Below are 21186 nucleotides of genomic sequence, written 5' to 3' on the forward strand. Positions count from 1 at the left end.
TCTATTTATTTGTTTATTTGTTTGTTTTGGCAGGGCAATGAGGTTTAAGTGACTTGCCCAGGGTCACACAGCTAGTATCAAGTGTCTGAGGTCAGAGTTGAATTCAGGTCCTCCTGAATCCAGGGCCAGTGCTTTATCTACTGTGCTACCTAGCTACCCTCTCTGTTGTTCTACTTAACAAAAAAAAAAAATGGATTTGGACCAATTTTTTCTCCCAGGCACAAATACATATAGAAAGTCTACATCATAGTGGGTGGACTCTCTGTGAGACATTTGTGGACATTTATGGAGAATATGAACATAAATGGGATAAGCAGGCATAAATGGATTATAATCTGCATCCATGGAAGGAGGACCTATATTGAATAAACCACAGATCTATGGATTGTTGGAGTACTGGAGTATTTCACTTTTAATTGGTGCTAGTTCTTAAAAGTTGAATAATTTTGTTTAATTTTTTTTAGCAGATTTTTAAAAAATAACTAGGCAAGGGAGCCAAATCACTCCTCTTTTTAAATAATAGATTGGGGGAAAATAATATAACCACTTACTATTATGTACCACATTAAAATTTGCAAAACACTTTAGGCAGGTATCAAATGTGGAAACAGGCTCTGAGCAATTAAGGGACTTCCCCAAGGTCACATGGCTTTTTCAATTTCTCCTCCCCTTTTGTACCCCTCCCATATTCTCAATTACATTTTTTTTTTAGTTTTTTTAGTGAGGCAATTGGGGTTAAGTGACTTGCCCAGGGTCACACAGCTAGTAAGTGTCAAGGGTCTGAGGCCAGATTTGAACTCAGGTCCTCCTGAATCCAGGGCCAGTGCTCTATCCACTGTGCCACCTAGCTGCCCCTCCCTCCCATATTCTAAAGGAAGATAATATTCCATCTATATTGACAAAAGTTTTGCATGACCATATTATCTTTATTTTTAAGTTAAATTTTTTTCAAAGGAAAATTTACCTTCTCTCTCTCCTACCTTCTTCCCCTCATTGAGAAAACAAAAACAAAATCACCAGTCACAAATTTGTATAGTGAAGGAAAACTAATTCCCATGTTGGCCACATCCAAAAGAAAAAAAAAATCTCCATCTTCATTCTGAATTTGTCACTTCTTTGCCAGGAGAGGGGTAGTATTTTTCATCTCTTACAAATCCTCTGGAATTGTAGTTGGTCATTATGCTTATCAAAGCTCCTAAGTAATTTAAAGTTGTTCACCTTTACAATATTGTCATCACATAAAATGTTCTCCTGCTTCTGCTCCCTTTGCTCAGGATGAGTTCACACAAGCTTTCCTAAGTTTCTCTAAAATCAACCCTTCCATCATTTCTTATGGCACAATAGTATTACATCACAATTTATATCATAATTTGCTGTCATTCCCCAATTGATGGGTACTCTATCAGTCTGCAATTTTTTGGTACCACAGATAAAGGTTTTAGAAATATTTTCCTTCATATATATTATGGCCAAATTGTCAGTTCAGTACTTGGATGAACTCAGATGCTTAAGTGAGTTCCATTAATTCACTAGTACATTTTTCCTTAATTACTTTAACAAGCATATATTTGTTAGATAGCTTTGAAATGTATTGTGGATGTTATTCAGGAGGTATGATTGTTGATTGCCCAAATTATTATAACCAGCCCTTTGTTAACAGTTATGGATTAACTTATGCTGCATCATCACAAAACTGACCCTCCAAAAGGGAGGCAGTTAATGGTGGTCTATTTTGACTGATTTACAACATAACTATTTGAAATAGGCTCAAAGAACTAGAGCTAGAAGGAATCTAGAAGTTGCCTAGTCTAACCTCCCCATTTTACAGATAAAGAAACTGAGGCCCATTGAGGTTAAGTGACTTGCCCACGGTCACACAACCAGTGAGCAGCTAATTTAGCTAGTATGACAGATTTAGAAGTTGAAGGGACCTAAGATTCCAAATGGTATGGCTCTTCCCCTACTCCATGCTATCTTGAGTTTCAGGCAACCAACTTAAACAAAAAAAATTCAAGTTACACGAGTGTTTTCACAGACACTATCCAAATATAATTTATTATTCTTATTCCAGGATGATATCTTAAAGATTTAACATCTCAAAAACAAAAACCATTTTTATATAGGGGTTTTTTAATTAAATGCATCTTGACTAAAGCTTCTTTAATTGAAATAATATCTTTCAAGCCAAAAATATTATTTTTATATCCACACAATGAGTGTGACAAAAAGCTTTTCCTTCTCTTTGTTCACATTTTAATGAATTTTACATTCTAGTGATCAATAAAAATGGACTGGATTCTAACCTTATTCTCTATGTTTGGGGCAACTAGGTGGTACAGTGGATAGAGCACTGACCCTGAAGTCAAAAGGAGCTCAGTTCAAATCTCACCTTAGACATTTACTAGCTGTGTGACCCTGGGCAAGTCACTTAGCCCCAACTTCCTTAAACATCTGGGGCAATTCCAGTTGTCCTGATATATATCTTGCCACTGGACCCAGAGGGCTCTGGAGGAGAGAGTAAGGTTGGTGACCTTGCACAGGACAAACAACAATAATTCTCTATGTTTACCTGGCTTCAGTGAATTTTCAAAGTAGTCTTGTGGCTTTCTCTCTAATATCCAGAACTACTCTTTGGTATCTTACTCATAAGGTCAGTGACAGGGGCCTAAAAATTCTAAGAGTAATGTCATCTACCCAATGTATCATGATGAGGGGCCAACGACCCTAAGAAGCTCTTCAGGCTAAGAGAGACCAACTCCTTTAAACTGATATTGCAGCTAGAAGCTCATCAATTGGGTTATGGCTCAACAAAAATATGGATGTTATGTATTATCACTGCACAGTAATAAGAAATATGATGAATTCAGAAGAACATGGAAAACCTTAAATGAACTGATGCAGAATAAAGTAAAGAGAACTAGGAAAACAATATGCATAATGTTGTAAAGAAAAAGAACAACAAAAAAAGGAAGCTGAACTCTTTGTAGTTATGATGACCAAGTTTGACCCCAGACAATAAGTGAGAACGTGTACCTCTTTTGTCTCTTTGTAAAAAGTATGTAACACTATACACGGCCAGACACAGTTGATGTGTCGGTAGGTTAACTTTTTCTCTCTTTTTTAATAAAGATGTTTTTGCTGGATGGTGGTATAGGGAGGGATATAATTGGAGATAAAGTTTATCTAAAAACAAAAGATCAAAAAAAAATTTTTTAATGTAGCAACTTTTTCCTAAAGCAGATAAAAACTGCCTCCTACTGCCTTTCAGAAATGAATCAATTGAGTCTATCATAGTGTGCAGAAGGCCGGATCAAACCCCTGCATTCAGAGTCAGGGGGTTTACTTATTTGGTTGTGTTTAAAATAATAGAGGTACCAAAATGTCATTTCCACAGGTATAACATACTGCTTTTTCTAATTACTATGCCCCATCAATTTCTGAAATTGTTCAATTTAAAAATAAAATGATGGGAAGCATATAAGTAAAATGTGAGGCACATATGCCTTTAGGGAATCTATAATGTAATAAAACAGCTTACTCTGTGTCTCATAATGCACTCTGTTGGGTATTCATCTTTTTTTCCTTAATAACATACATCAGAGCATGGATGGTGGTAACTCAGGGCACAACTAAGCACCCAGGGATGTAGGCACTACTTGAGAACAGGTAGACAAGTAAGGTTAGAGGAAGAGATAGATCAGAAGACCAAAAGCTCAGAAGGATCAAGGAACAAGTCAGAACAAGTAATATGTCAGAATGAATACTGAGTTTATATCCAGGGAATTAGTTCAAGTTTGAATGATTAGGATGCCCTATCCCATGAGCAAGGAATCTGGGAGGGAGAGAAAATACTATTTATTCTCATAAGAAATTTTTGATATCTGTCTTACTAGCATTATATGACACCATTCTATAATTCAAAGGACTAACTAATCCATTGATAAAACCTAATATGTGCCAGGAATTTTGCGAGGCACTAGAGGTGTAAAAACAACAACATCATTCTATCAGAGGAAACAACATGTACACATATAAATAATTACAAATAAACAAAGGTGGGTCAGAGGGTTTGAGGCATTGCTCCTAGCAAATAAAACTACCAGTAAAGTGAGTTCTGATTTTAGGGCAGAATGATCACTTCAACTTCTGCTGCATGAGGGGAGTAATGATGGCAATGGGGTAGACATTAGGTGTTTAGACTACTAGGAGGTTTTTATGAATATCCAAAGTAATTTTAAAGCCCTACAAAAATAAATGAAAAGATAAATATTTTGTCTTTGAAGATCAATGATTATAACTTGTTTGTATCATAAGGATCATATTTTTCCTTAAAATCTCCATGGTAGGTGTCATCAGAGAAATGTATGACTGAAAAAGAAATGGGCTGATGATGTAATGAGAGTGAATAATCAATATGCTCCATATCCTTCATGTCCCCTATGCTCCATTGGTATCCATATCATGCTTAGAGAAAACAAGGAAGGAATAACAAAACCTGTAAGAAGCACATGATGGTATCAATATATACTGAAAAAAATACATTTTTAGCAAAAATATAATACTTATTTATGTTTAAAGCACTAAAAAGCTTAGTGGAGCTCTCTTTACCATGGTCAATAGTATTTACTTAAAACCAGATGTCCATTTTCACCACTATTATTTGATATAGTTCTAGAAAAGGTAGCTTTTATAATGACAAAATAAAGAAATTGAGGTAATAAGCATAAGCAAAGAGGAAACAAAAGTATGCTTATTTTCAGATGATAAGATAGTTTCCCTATAGAACCCAAAAGAGTATCAACTAAAAATTAATTAAATAGAAATGTTTTTGATGTGATTGTACATATATAACCTATATCAGATTGCTTTCCATCTTGGGGATGGGAAGGGAGGGAGGGAGAAAAATTTGAAACTGAAAATCCGCCCCGCCCCGCCCTGCCCTGGGCCAGATTTGAACTCTTGTCTTCCTGAATCCAGGGATAAAATAAATTAAATTAAAAGAAATAAAAATTCATTGAAATAATAACCTCAACAAAATAACAGGACATGAAATGAGACCACAAAATCATGTCTTGATAATTATACATTATACATTCAAAATAACTATGAAATGTATATCTGGAGGCAGCTAGGTGGTGCAGTGGATAAAACACTAGCCCTGGATTCAGGAGTACTTGAGTTCAAATCTGGCCTCAGACACTTGACACTTACTAGCTGTGTGACCCTGGGCAAGTCACTTAACCCCAATTGCCCAGCAAAAAAAAAAAAAAGAAAAAAAGAAATGTATATCTGGGAATCAACCTATCAAGACAAGCTCAGGACTTTACTACAATTACAAAATACTCTTTAAAAATTAAATAAAGAGAAATAATTTGGAGAAGTATTAATTATTCATGGTTGTGCTATCCCGGTATAATAAATTAAGTAGAGATTTTATTCCTTACCAATCAAACTATTTTAGTGAACAACATAAAATAACGATATTCTTTTGAAGGAACACGAAGTCAAGAATCTCAAAGGAAATAATGGGAAAAAGTAGGAATGAAGAGGTCCTAGCATTACCAGATATTAAATTATATGATGAAACAGTGTTTACCAAAACAATTTGGTGCTTTAAAAAAAAAAAGAAGAGACAAAGAAAAGTTGATTAATGGAGCAGATTAGTTATGCAAGACCCAGAAGCAGTCAAACACATTAGCTAAGTGTCTGATAAACCAAGGGTTCTGCTACTGGGGGAAGGACTCCCTATAAGACAAATTGCTTCTGAGAAAATTAAAAAGCAATCTAACATAAATTAGGGTTAAATATCTTAAACCATAAATCCAAATGGGTATATGAACTAAATATAAATAGGCCATTTCACATGCAAAAAATTAGAAGAGAATGGAAAGAAATACTTTGCAGAACAATAGCTAAGGGAAGAATTCTTAAATAATGGTTAGAGGGAATAATAGATGATCAAATAGACAATTTTGATTATTTAAAATGGAAAAGCTTTTACACAAGCAAAATAATACAATTAGAATTAAAAGAATAGTTGGATAAAACCTCACAGCAAAATTTTTCTAATAAAGGTCTGATATCCATGATTTATAGGGACTGATACAAATACATAAGAACAAGAACCATTCTCCAATAAATAAGTGATCAAGTTTATAAATAGGCTATTTTATTTTATTTTATTTTTTGGTAAGGCAATTGGGGTTAAGTGACTTGCCCAGGGTCACACAGCTAGTAAATGTTAAGTGTCTGAGGCTGGATTTGAACTCAGGTACTCCTGACTCCAGGGCTGGTGCTCTATCTACTGTGCCACCTAGCTGCCCCCTATCACTCTATTTCTTAGTGAGTACTAGATTATCTTCATGATTACTTCATTGTAATATAGTTTGAAATCTGGTACTGCTAAAGCTACCTTCCTTCACATTTTAAAAATTGATTCCCTTGATATTCTTGACCTTTTCTTCTTCCAGATAATATTTTTTTTATCTTTTCTAGCTCTATAAAATAATTTCTTGGTAGTTTGATTGGTATGGCACTGAAGAAGGAAATTAATTTAAATATAATTGTCATTTTTATTGACTCAGTCTACCCCTGAGCAAATAATATTTTCCCAATTCTTTAATATTTAATATTTTCTCAATTCTTTAGATATACTTTTATTCATGTGAAAAGTGTTTTGTAATTGTGTTCATATAATTCCTGGGTTTATCTTGGCTGGTAAACTCCAAATATTTTATATTGTCTATAGCTATTTTATATAGAATTTCTTTTTCTATCTCTTGCTGCTGGACTTTGTTGGTAATATATGAAAATGCTGATTTATTTATGTGGGCTTATTTTATTTCCTGTAACTTTGCTAAAGTTGCTAATTATTTCAGGTAGTTTTTAGTTGATTCTCTAAGTATACCATCTGCAAAGCATGATCATGTTGTTTTCTCATTATCTATTTTACTTCCTCCCATTACTTTTTCTTCTTTTATTGCTATAGCTAACATTTCTAGTATAATATTGAATAATAGTGGTAATAATGGGCACCCTTGCTACAGCCCTGATCTTATTGGGAAAGCTTCTAGCTTATCTCCATTACAAATAATGCTTGCTGATGACTGAATAGATATTACTTATCATTTTAAAGAAAGCTCCATTTATTCCTATGCTTTCTAGTGTTTTTTAAATCATAAAAGTATTTTATTATTTTCTAGTTACATGTAGAGATAGTTTTCAACATTTGTTTTTATAAGATTTCTAGTTCCAAATTTTTCTCCCTCCCTCTCCTCCCTCTCCCCTCTCCAAGACAGCAAGCAATCTGATAGGTTATATATGTACAATCACATTAAACATATTCCTGCATTAGTCATGCTGTGAAAGAAGAATCAGAACAAAAGGGAAAACCCTCAAAAAAGAAAAAGTAGAAATAGTATGGTTCAATCTGCATCTAGATTCCACAGGTTTGGTTTGTGGTTTTTTTCTGGATTTGGAGAGTATTTTCCATCATGAGTCCTTGGAACTATCTTGGACCATTGTATTGCTGAGAAAAGTCAAGTCTATCACAGTTGATCAAAACACAATGTTGTTGATACTGTGTACAATGTTCTCCTGGTTCTGCTCTTCTCAGTCAGCATCAGTTCACATAAGTCCTTCCAGGCTTCTCTGAAATCTGCCTGCTCATCATTTCTTACAGCACAATACATTACATTCATACACCACGACTTGTTCAGCCATTCCCCAGTTGATGGGTATTCCCTCAGTTTTCAATTCCTTGCCACCACAAAAAGAACAGCTATAAATATTTTTGTACATGTGGATCCTTTTCCCTTTTTTATGATCTCTTTGGGGAAAAAAAGACCTAATAGTGGTATTGATGGGTCAAAGGATATGCACGGCTTTATAGCCCTTTGGGCATAGTTCCAAATTGCTCTCCAGAACGGTTGGATCAGTTTACAACTCCACCAACAATGCATTAGTATTCCAATTTTTCCACAGCTTCTCCAACATTTATTATTTTCCTTTTTTGTCATATTAGCCAATCTGATATGTGTCAGGTGGTACCTCAGAGTTGTTTTAATTTGCATTTCTCTAATCAATAGTGATTTAGAGCATTTTTTCATATGGCAATAGATAGCTTTGATTTCTTCACTAGAAAACTGTCCATTCATATCCTTTGACCATTTCACAATTGGGGAATGACTTGCATTCTTATAAATTTGATTTAGTTCCCAATATATTTTGGAAATGAGGCCTTTATCAGAAATACTGGCTATAAAAATTGTTTCCCAGATTTCTGCTTCCCTTCTAATTTTGAATGCATTGCTTCTGTTTGTACAAAACCTTTTTATTTTAATGTAATCAAAGTCATTCATTTTGCATTTCATAATATTCTCTTATCTCTTGTTTGGTCATAAAATGTTCTCCTTTCCATAAATCTGAGAGGTAAACTATTCCTTCCTCTCCTAATTTGCCTATGGTGCTTTCTAGTGTTTTTAATAGGAATGGGTGTTGTACTTTGTCAAAAGCTTTTGACAAAAATCTTTATCTCTTATGAGATAGTCATATGATTTCTGTTGGGTTTTGTCATTGACATGGGTCAATTATGTCAATAGTTTTCCTAACACTGAATCAGTTCTGCTTCCTGGTATAAATCCCACCTGGTCATTGGTATATGATCTTTGTGATAAATTGCTGTAATCTCTTTGCTAGTATTTTATTTAAAATTTTTGCATCAATTTTCATTAGGGAAATTGGCCAAGAAATTTCTTTCTCTGTTTTTTGCTCTTCTTCATTTAGGTATAAGCACCATATTTGTGTCATAAAAGGAATTTGGAAGGACTCCATTTTGCCTATTTTTCCAAATAGTCTATATAGCATTGGAATTAATCCTTCTTTAAATGTTTGGTAGAATTCACTTGTGAATCCATCTGGTCCTGGGGATTTTTTTCTTGGGGAGATCATTCGATTTCTTTTCTGCGATAGAGTTATTTAAGTATTCTATTTCTTCTATTAATCTGGGCTATTTATATTTTTAATATCCATCCAATTCACTTAAATTGTTAGATTTATTGCATATAATTGGGAAAATGACTTCTAGTAACTAATTTAATTTCATCTTCATTGGTGATGAATTCACCCTTAACATTTTTTGATGCTGGTAATTTGGTTTTCTTCTTTCTTTTTTAAAATTAAATTAACCAATGGTTTATCTATTTTGTTGTTATTTTTTCACAAAACCAGCTCCTAGTTTTATTTATTAGTTTAGTTTGATGGTTTTCTTACTCTGAATTTTATTAATCATTCCTTTGATTTTCATGATTTCCAATTTGGTGTTTTACTGGAGATTTTTAATTTGTTCTTTTTCTAGTTTGTTGTTGTTGTTGCATGCCCAACTTATTGATCTGCTCTTTCTCTATTTTATTGACATTAATTTTTAGAGATATAAATTTTGCCCTAAGCACCGCTTTGACTTCATCCTATAAAATTTTTTATGCTGTCCCACTGCTGTCATCCTCTTTAATGCATTGCTGTTTCTATTATTTCTTCTTTGACCCACTCATTCTTTAGTATTCAATTATTTAGTTTTAATTAATTTTTTTTTAGTGAGGCAATTGGGGTTAAGTGACTTGCCCAGGGTCACACAGCTAGTAAGTGTTAAGTGTCTGAGGCTGGATTTGAACTCAGGTACTCCTGACTCCAGGGCCAGTGCTCTATCCACTGCACCATCTAGCTGCCCCGTTTTAATTAATTTTAAATCTGTTTTCATGGTCCTTAATTAAATGTAATTTTTATTGCATTATGATCTAATTGTGCATAACTGCTTCATGATATAATATTTCTGTTCTTTTGCATTTGGTTGTGAAGTTTTAATGGCCTAATACATGATCAGTTTTTGGTGTAGGTGCTTCCATTTGCCCAATTCTACTTTTTAAGGAGTTCTTTTCTTCAGTAAATTTTTGTACCTCTTTTTTTTCCCACTTGATTCAATAAGTTGATTTGCGGAGAAAATAACTCAAGGAAATGGGGTTTTTTTAATCAAATGACTTATGCTAATATAATAACTTATTTAAAATAGAAGGCATTGTTATATTCAAAAACAACAAACAACTGATGATGTGAAATAACCATTGCTTTCATATCTACCCTCCAAAATTCCTCCTCTACTCCCTAGGTTTTAATTTTCATTTCTCTAATCAATAATTAGATAATTTTTTCATACAACTGCCTGATCATAGCCTTTGACTATTTATCAAATGGGGAATGATTCATAGTCTTATAAATTTGGGGCAGCTAGGTGGTGCAGTGGATAGAGCACCGGCCCTGGATTCAGGAGGACCTGAACACTTACTAGCTGTGTGATCCTGGGCAAGTCACTTAACCCCAATTGCCTCACAAAAAAACCAAACATATTCTTATAAATTTGATTCAGTTCTCTATGTATTTGAGTTATGAAAGAAAACCAAATGACACAATGACTACGTCTGACTGGATATGAATCATTTCACATCCACAGAGAGAGCAAGAAAATGTGTTTCATCATTTCTTCTTCTGCACCAAGATTGGTTATTACTGTTAGAGGTAATCTGCCTTTTAGTGCTCTTTTAATTTTCATTATTGTGTTCTAACTGTGAGAAAATAATTATTAATAATGAATTTCTTGGGGAGACCCAGAGATCGGTTTCAATTCTTTCTCCCCTCCCCCCAACCCCTCCAGAAAGTCCAGTTCTTCAGAATACTCAGCAAATCTTGTCTGGGACAAATCCAAGGGAACAAAAGAAATGGAGATTAATTCTTTTGTTTAGCTCCATGAACTGATGGGATAAAACCTCAGGACTTTGCCTTTGCCCTTTAGCAAGGGTCTTCTTTTGCATCCCTTATGTCATCATAGAGTTCATTTTAATTTGAACCACTCTCAAATCATGTCAAGCAATGGAATTGCATGATGCTAACCAATTAGCTTTGATCAATGTATAATGACCCACCTCTATCAAAAGAGGATAAAACTCCATGACCACCCAAGGGTTGCACTCTTTGCCCCTCTCTTGGCTCCCTGGACCCACTCCCTGTCACTTAGTGTATGTTCTTCCTCTTAGGACAGTGTAGGTTTTGTAGGGCTTCTGAACTTTCCTTGAAACCATGTGCTGTCTCTCTGAGAAACAAAATGGGTCTGGGACTTTTCTCCTGCTTGTACTAATTGCCTGGTTAATTCTTTACTGGTATATATGATAATAATTAATAATAAATGCTTATGGGGAAGCTGGTGGTGCAGTGGATAGAGCACCAGCCCTGGATTCAGGAGGACCTGACTTCAAATCCGTCCTCAGACACTTAACACTTACTAGCTGTGTGACCCGTGGCAAGTCACTTAACCCTAATTGCCTCACCAATAATAATAATAATAATGCTTACTGTCAAAATGGATGCAATAGCCATTAATATATAAATAGAGATTAATTTATAAAATATAGTAGTGGAAATAATTTTAGAAAACATATAACAACTCTGAATCCAATCATGTCTTCCATTGTTTCTCAGAATTCCTTTTATTCATCATTTCTTATGACATAATTGTAACCTATTACATTCACAAACCACAATTTGTTCAGTCTGTGGGCACCCTTATTGTTTCCTGTTTTTTACTACTATAATATAATATCTGTTTCTGATTTAGACAAATTTATTAATAGAAAAGTAGCACAAAAAGGACAGTTGTGAGAGAAACATTGAAAAAAGTAGCTCAGAGAGAAAAGACAGGAAAAAATATGCAACTATTTTGCACATGCCTAATTTGCATATGAGTCTTTAAGGTTGATTTCTGAGAAACCTAATATCTAGAGCTATTTGCTGAGGGTAAGACAAAATGTATATTGCTTAGTTGTGAGTTAGTTGGCAGAAATGTGAATTTTGGTATCTCGTCATGAGATAAAGATGAGTGATTCCACACAAGAGACCTCCACATGGGTCAAAACAAATAGGGTCTAAGAAGAATACTTAGAGCTGGGATCAAGAGATAACTCAGATCAATTCTAGGAACAGACTTGAGAACTTGCATAGCCTTGTGCTGCTTGAGATGCAAACTCCTCAAAGGCAAGTCAAAAAAATAGACCAGAAAAAGCTCTGGAGATCCTAGGTTTAGGATTTTTTGCTGTGATGGAAGTCCTTAATACTGCCTTGGCAGACCTGAAGAGGTATGACTTAAGTATAACAGCAGATAGGCAGCTCTATCCACCATTATATTGTCATATGGACTACTCCTGAAGTAGACAGAGGATATCAAAGCCTAGGGAACATATATTCCATATTCATGTGCCTCTTTGCTATGGTTCTATATGTTTGCACCCATTCTCCCCACAATGGACATTGTATGCATCAATAAAGGAATAAATATCTCCCATGTTTTTAGTAGAATGTTATGATATAATTTTTCTTAGAGCATTGCCTTCTATTTATTTGATATTTCTGATTATGAGTTAATGGAATTCAACTTGCTGACTCATTAAATGGGATATACACTGGTGGAATTCAAGAGCTACAGTGTATAGTAGTGGGAGTATATTTACCCCCTTTAGTTTATCCCTAGAAGCCCAAGAGAATAAGTTGTAGCAACGGTCACCCTCTCTGAGTTAGTCTCCTTAATCAGGGCAAAAGCCCAAACAAGGAATTTTTCTTTTAACAGAATTTTAAGATTTTCATTACAAATGAAACAAAAAGACAAAATGAAATTACAAATAAATGGAAGAATGGCTCATGGTTTCTCCTTGGGGAAGTAATTAAAGGATTCAGTGCAGCTACTTTTATAGTTCATTCAAAGGCAAAAGAAACATCATTTTATGAGTCATCTGATAATCTTATGGGGGAGGGTGGTGAGAGATTATTGAGCAATACTGTCTCATAAAATAGAGAGAAAAGGAGGAACAGCAAGTTTATAGAAGCCTTGGTGAGAGATTCAACTAAGACAAATCATCCTAAATACATTATTTAAGGATGGAGCTGGAAGGAGAAAGCATACACACACACGCACACACAAAATAGAAAGATCCATCAAGATTTCTATATGAAAGTGCCATCTCCAGAGGTCTACCATGATCCTACAAGACTTTGGCATCAAAGGAACTTTGGCTCAAGAAAAGTATACATGAACAAACAGCAGAGGGATAGCTCTAAGAGTTTTTTAAAAGAAGAAAGGGGGGCAGCTAGATGGCGCAGTGGTTAAAGCACCGGCCCTGGATTCAGGAGTACCTGAGTTCAAATCCGGTTTCAGACACTTGACACTTACTAACTGTGTGACCCTGGGCAAGTCACATAATCCCCATTGCCTGCAAAAAAGAAGAAGAAGAAGAAAGGAAAAGACAATGAGAGGAGGCTTCCCTCAGGGTATGCATAATCCCTGCATGATTTGTCAACGCTGAGGGTTTCCTTCCTTCCTTTCTCCTATGATGCCAGTCTTTCAATCATGAAGGCATCAGGCCTGTTGAAGGTTTTCAGTTTGTCCCTGTACCTAGGGGGGAAAGACTTTGGGCTCAATGAATTTTAGATATTCTGAACAGGACTTCTGGCCATTTCTTCAAGACTTTAGAGAGTACTTTATTGTGTCAAACCTTTCTCTTCAACTTTCTTTCTTTCATTTTTTTCTTCTATTAAACTTTTCTTATGAAAAATGACTAATATAGTGATAACTTTAATAGAAGAAACAAATGAAAGAAAGTGAAAAATAGCACACTTAAATCTGTGTTCAATCAATATTAGTTCTATCTTTGGAGGCGGCTAATATGCTTCATCATTACTTTTTTGGATTGTCTTGGGTCATTATATTGCTGAGAATAGTTAAGTCATTCACAATTGCTCATAGAACAATAATGCTGTCACTGTGCACAATGTTCTCCTGGTTCTGCTCACTTCACTTTACATCAGTTCATATGAGTCTTTCCAGGTTTTTCTGAAGTCATCCTGCTTGTCATTTCTTATAGCACAATAATATTCCATTACAATCATGTACCACAGCTTGTTTAGTCATTCTCCAAATGATGGGCATTCCTTTGATTTCCAATTTTTTTTTTTGATTCAGGACATTTATTTTAACAAACAGTTGAATCCTCAAGATGAACTAGATGCCTAAACAGCTGCTCTCTTGGGTTTATGTGTTGTTCCTTCATGGAATCCATTCCTGAACCGGCAGTAGACAATTTTTAGGTGCCTCATTCGACCAGTACCAGTAGTGTTGCGTTGCTTAGCCTTTGCACTCCAATTATACTTTCTCTTGCGTTTGGCAGGATACCAGAATTTGCCACAGGTTGACTTATGAAGATGGTACGCCTTAGAGCCACAGCGACGGCACAAAGTGTGCATCTTATTCCAGCACTTACCAAACAAAGACAGTCCCTTCATCATCTTCCTCCTGCCACAGGGACCAAAGAGCTGATTTCCAATTCTTAGCCACCACAAAAACAGCTGCTATAAATATTTTTGTACAAATAACTCTTTTTCTCTTTTGGGGGGATGTCACAAAAACTCATTTAAGAAAATATGAGTATTATTCTGTTGATGCTATATGGCTTCAAAACCACTTTCTCCAAAGAATTTCAAATTATGGATCACCCAAAGGTCAATAGAGAAACATTTGGTGGGCATGAGTAACTCTACCATTTTACCAGTGATTAGTTTATTCAGGAAAATGAGGTAAGGGATGCTCTCAGAGAGAAGTATGCCTGGAAAATGACATGCACATGACATCTCCATATGGAGTAGGGAGCTACTTCTGGGAGAATCAGTATGATGTAAGGGATGTGCCTTGGAGAGGATGGGGTAGGCAACTTGTTGCCATCAGATAACTATGTGTTGAAGAGGGCAGGGGGCTTTTCTATTGGTTGTGAAGGCATTCAGAAAGGTTGCTCAACTTCAACTATAGTCTCTAAATTTGTGGCTTGGAAATATTTTCATTATATAGAGATTTCTCTTCTGATCTAATTTACCAGTGCTGATTTCACCTACCTCACAGGGATCAATGAGATAATTTCTATAAAAAGCTCTTAGCACAGTGCCTGGCACATAGTAAGCATTACATAAGTGCTTATTCCCTTATTCCTTCTATCTCAATATGACTGCTACTAACCTTTATAAAGCAGATTTAAGGGGAAGAAATCCAAGCTACCAAAAAATAATGCCATTTGCCTATAACAGAATTTGTATAGCTTTAAAGATAGTCCGTTCAAATGTCAGGGAGGGGTATAGGTTTTCAACTGATATTATCTGATTTACAGGAAAATTTATGTTCAAAAAAAGAAAGAAAAGGAGGCAAGAGAGAGAAGGGAGGGCAGGTGGCTGATTTCCCTGACAAGAAAATGCCAGATTGTATCTATTTTTTCTCACATTTTCTGGAGGAGGATTTTTGCTTCTCACCACCTCCCTTCATCTAGACTTGAGATTCCAGACCTCTAACAAATGCAGCTGCTTTTCTTGGCATCTCTCTTCTCCACTCCACCCTTCCTACCTTTCATTCCTAGATGAATTAGCATCCTGCTACAGCTCAGAAATGGTGTGCCCCATTCAACATTGCTCCACAGGGGTGCTACAAGTCAGAGATAGTGATGGACTTACTGTATGCTTTCTTGAACCAGATAGGATGAGGTAGGACCCTTCTTTGTTCTAGGCAGCACCACCCCAGTTGTTTATCACTCGTCAGAATGCTGTGTCTCTAGAAATCTGTTTGAACAGAAATGATGAGAAATTTCTTTCTTTCTTTCTTTCTTTCTTTCTTTCTTTCTTTCTTTCTTTCTTTCTTTCTTTCCTTCTTCCCTCCTTCCCTCCTTCCCTCTTTCCTTCCTTCCTTCCCTCCTTCCCTCCTTCCTTCCTTTCTTTCTTCCTTTCTTTCTTTCTTTCTTTCTTTCTTTCTTTCTTTCTTTCTTTCTTTCTTTCTTTCTTTCTTTCTTTCTTTCTTTCTTTCTTTCTTTCTTTCTTTCTTTCTTTCGAGGGGCAATGAGGGTTAGCTGACTTGCCCAGGGTCACACAGCTAGTAAGTCTGACACTGGATTTGAACTCAGGTCCTCCTGAATCCAGGGCCAGTGCTTTATCCACTGCACCACCTAGCTGTGCCTGAGAAATTTCTAAGTCCCTGAAATGGAATCAGAAACTTGGTTCTGATTGATTCTGCTGGCTTCTATCTACTTGGTACTGTCCCAAAGCTAGCAAATCTCTTGCTCCTTTGATCTCTGTTATTCAGAACTAATGTCTGCCTTTTAAAAATCCCCTTCCCCTGCTTTCTGTCTCCTGAAACTTTTATCCTCCTCTGCTTTGGTTCTATCTCTCCCCAGTTCTTACCGTTCTCTGCTCATCCCTTCCACTTTGCCACCAAAAAAAAGCCCTTTATCTTTAAACTCTTCCCCTAGACTCTTTAAATCGTACAACTATCTAAAAACTGGATTTTCCCTGAAAAAAAAAAACAACAACAACAACCCAACAACAACAACTCCCTGCATCATACTTTCTAAATCTGTTCCCTTCTTTTCTAGGCCCCTTAATGCTTAGGTCCAGGAGGATTTAACTTATTCCTTCCCCCCCCACCCCCAGCCATATCCTAATGATGATAATGATTTTATATACTGTTTATATAGCACTTTAAGGTTTACAAAGCACTTTACAAATATTATCTCATTTTATCCTCACAATAACCATAGCTACTATTATTATACTCATTTTACAGATAAGAAAATTGAGGCAGATAGAGGCTAAATTTCTGCCCAAGGATACACAGCTATGAAGGATCTGGGCTGGACTTGAACTCAGGTCAGCACCTAGCTGCCTCTAGAAAAGCAACAATTTCTCCATTGTTACTAAAGTTCAAACCATCTCCACCAACTGCTGCCAAGGGGCAGGTAAGCCAGCCTAGTAAAGTAGCAAAGAGCCTTAAGGGAGAAAGAGGAGGAGGCGCCACCATCACCTTCTTGTTGACCCACATGTGCTCAATAGCAGCACTCCTAGACCACCAATCCTGCTTCCAGGCAAGCCCCCTAAAGTCACTGTATAAGGAAGCAACCCTTGTGGAGATGTAGCCTGGCAAATGCTTCCGCAGACTCTGCATCCACCCATCTGCCCTCCTTCAGCAGCCGCAGCTATTGAAGACCCAGAGAGAAAATTCTTAACATCCAAGTCCTTGGCCCTGTCAAGTGGTTCATAATCCCAAGTAGAAAGGGTCAATCTGACCCCTGAATCGTGGCTCAGATGGGGGTGATGACAAAGGAGAGTTGAGGGTAATAAAACCAGGAAGCAAGGATATTTGAGGTAACACCAACACAGCATCACAGGACCTCAGAGGACCCTCAAAAGCATCTAGCCCACCCTCCTCATTTTAGAGATGAAGAAACTGAGGCCCAGAGAGATTAAATGGGTTACCCAGGATTACACAGGTCATAAGTATCAGAGGTAGGATTTGAACCCCTTCCTCTGCTCTTTTCATTAAGTTCTTAAATACAAAGACAAGAGTTGGGGTGGAAAGAATGAAGCAAGTACTCAACTCCTTGAGAATAAAAAAACAACAAAATACAGTGAAAAGAACACTGGCTCTGGAATAAGAAGACCTAGGTTCAAATCCCACCTTTGATAATTAGCATGACCTTGAGCAAATCAGTCAATCAACTTGGGTCTCAATTTCCTTATCTGTAAAATGAGGGGTTCAAATGAAATGGCCTATGAGGCAACTTCCAGCTCTAAGCCTATAACCCTACAATCTAGGGGATGAGAGAGGGGAGCAAGGAATAGAAGGAGGGAGCAGCACATTGGGAAATGATTATTGTATAAAAAAGACAAAAAGCATCCACACGACCCACATTGGTTTCCCCAGTATAGAAGTATACTCACTAGTCTGTAGCTCCTAAGGTGCCCTCTGGAGCCCCTAAGAATAGAAATCCCATGGGAAATTCAAAATCCTTTATTACAGGGGCCATTTGTAATAATAGCTTATATGTTTTGACAAAAATTCCTGAATTTCACCCTCAGTTCCTTCAAAATTTTCCATTTGCAGCTCAATTCTTAATTAGGTCACAGAACTTTTAAAAAAATAATAAACATTTTTATTTAAAGTTTTGAGTTCCAAATTATATCCCTCCTTCCCTCCTTCCCCTCCCTTCCTCCTTTCCTCCCTCCCTGAGATGGTAAACAATCAGATATAGGTTATATGTGTGCAATTATGTAAAACATTACCATATTAGTCATTTTGTATAAGAAAACTTGAATAAAAGGAAAAAATGAAAAAAAGTGAAAAATAGCATGCTTCAATCTGTATTCGATCAATATCAGTTCTTTCTCTGGATGTGGAGAGTATGCTTCACCAGTAGTCCTTTGGTATCATTGTACTCTTGAGAATAGTTGTCAAGGCAGCTAGGTGGCGCAGTGGATAGAGCACTGGCCCTGGATTCAGAAGGACCTGAGTTCAAATCCAGCCTTGGACACTTAAACACTTACTAGCTGTGTGACCCTGGGCAAGTCACTTAACCCCAATTGCCTCACCAAAAAAAAAAGAGAGAGAGAGAGAATAGTTGTTATTCACAGTTCTTCATTGAACAATACTGCTGTCACTGTGCACAATGTTCTCCTGGTTCTGCTCACTTCACTTTACATCAGTTCATACGAGTCTTTCCAGGCCTTTGTGAAATCATCCTGTTTGTCATTTCTTATAGCACAATAATGTTCCATCACCATAATATGCCTCAGCTTGTTTAGTCATTCCCCAATTGATGGGCATTCCTTTGATTTCCAATTCTTAGCCACCACAAAAACAGCTGCTATAAGTATTTTTGTACAAATAGGTCTTTTTCTCTTTTTTGTGATGTCTTTGGGATATAAACCCAGCAGGGTCATGGAACGCTTGATCACACACCATTATTTGCTGTCTGATTTGTCCATTTCAGAAGATTATTTGGAATCTCCTTTTCATGCCTAATGCTTTTTTTTTCTATCAAAAAGTATTTATTGAATGCTTACTACTATGCCAGGCACAATGCTAGGCACTGGAAATATAAACAAACAAACAAAAAAAATCAAAGTTCCTGCCCTCAGGGAACTTGCATTTTAGTGGAAAAGAAAATAAGGGCTTCACCTGTTCTTTAATAGTTTCAATGAAAAACATCATTTTTTGATATTCCTTGTAAGGAGCTACTCAAATTCTTTTTTAGATTACTGATTTCTAGTTTGTACCAGGAGTGTGTGTGTGTGTGTGGGGGGGGGGTGTTTTGTTTTTCCTTACTCCATCTTTCCATTGTTTGAAAAATGTCTTTTCCTCCTGTTTTTACTCTTGACTCTCTGGACTTCATTATACCTAAGCAGTCTTCTCCCCTGTGGAAGATGACTCCATCCCTAAGGCTGCAAAGGTGTAAAGTTCTTCATTCTGAAAGAAGTAACCAGGCCAGCCACATGTGCTTTACTCCTGACTCTATGGATTTTTTCATGATGCCCTCATGTGGGAACCTTCTCCTTTCTCACCACCCAGCTTTTAAGCTCCCTTTTATTGTCTGTCTTCCCTCATTAGAATATAAACTCTTTGAGGATAGGGACTGTCTTTATTTTTGTTTGTATTTTGTATTCCCACTGCTTAACTAGTACTGGATACGCAGCAAACATTTAATAATAATAATTACTATTATTATTATACATATACACGTATATATAAATGTTTGTTGATTTTTCATCCCAACCCCTACAACCTTTTTGATATGCAATTAGCCATACTAGATTTCTATCTTTATTAGATATTTATTATTCTATCTTTAAAATATTAATATTTTGTTTGTTTTTCCACAAAAAGAGAAAAAGACCTATTTGTACAAAAATATTTATAGCAGCTCTTTTTGCGGTGGCTAAGATTTGGAAATGGAATGCCCATCAATTGGGGAATGGCTAAGCTGTGGTATATGATGGTGATGGAATATTATTGTGCTATCAGAAATGATAAGCAGGAAGATTTCGGAAAGGCCTAGAAAGACTTGTATGAACTGATGTATAGTGAAATGAGAAGAACCAAGAGAACACTGTGCACAGAGACAGCAATATTGTTTGATGAAGAACCATGTGGGTGTTAAATTAGCCTCAGGCTTCCCTAGCACAGCTGGCACCCCTCCCCCTCCCGTTTTAGCTGCAGGGAGGCCTCTGAGCTAAACTGCACAGACAGCCACGGGTGTGGCACCTCGAGGGCCCCATTCACACAGCGGAAAGGCCCACAAAAACCCTCAGGGACACTGGGGTTTGCTTCGTCCAGCCCCAGCTGCAGGCTCTTGAAGCACATGGCTTGGCCAGAACCTGGGGGCAGCGAGCCCGGGTTTCACTTGGGAGAGCAGGTTAATAAAAAGGGGGATGACAAGAGAGATGGGGAGACCGTACAAGAGGGGGAAGAAAGCGAGAAAGGGCTACGATACAGAGATGTTAGAGACGCTGGGAGTAAGAGTATGGAGTTCCGGGCTTTTGAGGTGTTCGTTGGGACGGTAAAGAGAGGTGGCAGGAGAGGAAGGAGTAAGAGACACTGAGAGGTCCGTGAGAGAGAGAACACTAAGGAGATGCAGAGGTGAGAGAGATGCCCCGGAAGGCCATATAACTGCACTTCTTTACTCTTATCTCTTACATTTATTTTTATAAATAAGCCCTGCTTTGATTAGTCAATTAAGAGGCTTCTTAATTGTTTGTTTATCAATTTGGGAGGGAGCAGTGTGGAGAAATTTTATAAATGGCTCATATTAAATTAACAGCAGTCAGATAGCCAGCCAGTCAAAAATCCCCAGATTAGTCCTCTAGTTAGATTAGCCCCACCCCTCCCCAGCAAGATTAGGCCCCACCAGCTAGTAAAATATTTTTACATTTGAATGGCGACTCCAGATGGGATTTACAGTCCAATTATAATTTTTCTAAAGTTATAATTTTTCATATAAGTACAGTTATAATGTTTTCAGATTAGATAGTTAATAATTTATTTTTACAACCGTGAATGATTAAACTATTCTCAAGACTACAATGATCCAAGACAATCCCAAAGGACTATTGATAAAACATACCATCCACCTCCAAAGAAAGAACTGATATTGATGGAACAGACTGAAGAATGCTATTTTTCACTTTCTTTCATTTTTTTCTTTTATTCAAGTTTTCTTATACAAAATGATTAATAAGGTAATATTTTACATGATTATACATGTATAACCCATATCTAATTACTTACCAACT

General features: G+C 36.5%; 1 protein-coding gene across 1 annotated transcript in view; it reads right to left on the reverse strand.

Moving 5' to 3' along the window:
* Positions 1-14045: 14045 nt before the first annotated feature.
* The window catches only part of LOC122741300 (60S ribosomal protein L37-like), a 40111-nt gene continuing 32970 nt past the window's right edge, over positions 14046-21186 (reverse strand). Inside the window, exons 2-3 of the mRNA XM_043984641.1 lie at positions 15583-15687; positions 14046-14383 (exon numbers count right to left, since the gene is read on the reverse strand). Of these exons, the coding sequence (XP_043840576.1) occupies positions 14101-14376 (276 nt within the window). The 5' untranslated portion in view covers positions 14377-14383; positions 15583-15687 and the 3' untranslated portion in view covers positions 14046-14100. The remainder of the gene's footprint in view (positions 14384-15582; positions 15688-21186) is intronic.

The sequence above is a fragment of the Dromiciops gliroides genome, chromosome 2 (genome assembly GCF_019393635.1).
Source record: "Dromiciops gliroides isolate mDroGli1 chromosome 2, mDroGli1.pri, whole genome shotgun sequence".
NCBI lineage: Eukaryota > Metazoa > Chordata > Mammalia > Microbiotheria > Microbiotheriidae > Dromiciops > Dromiciops gliroides.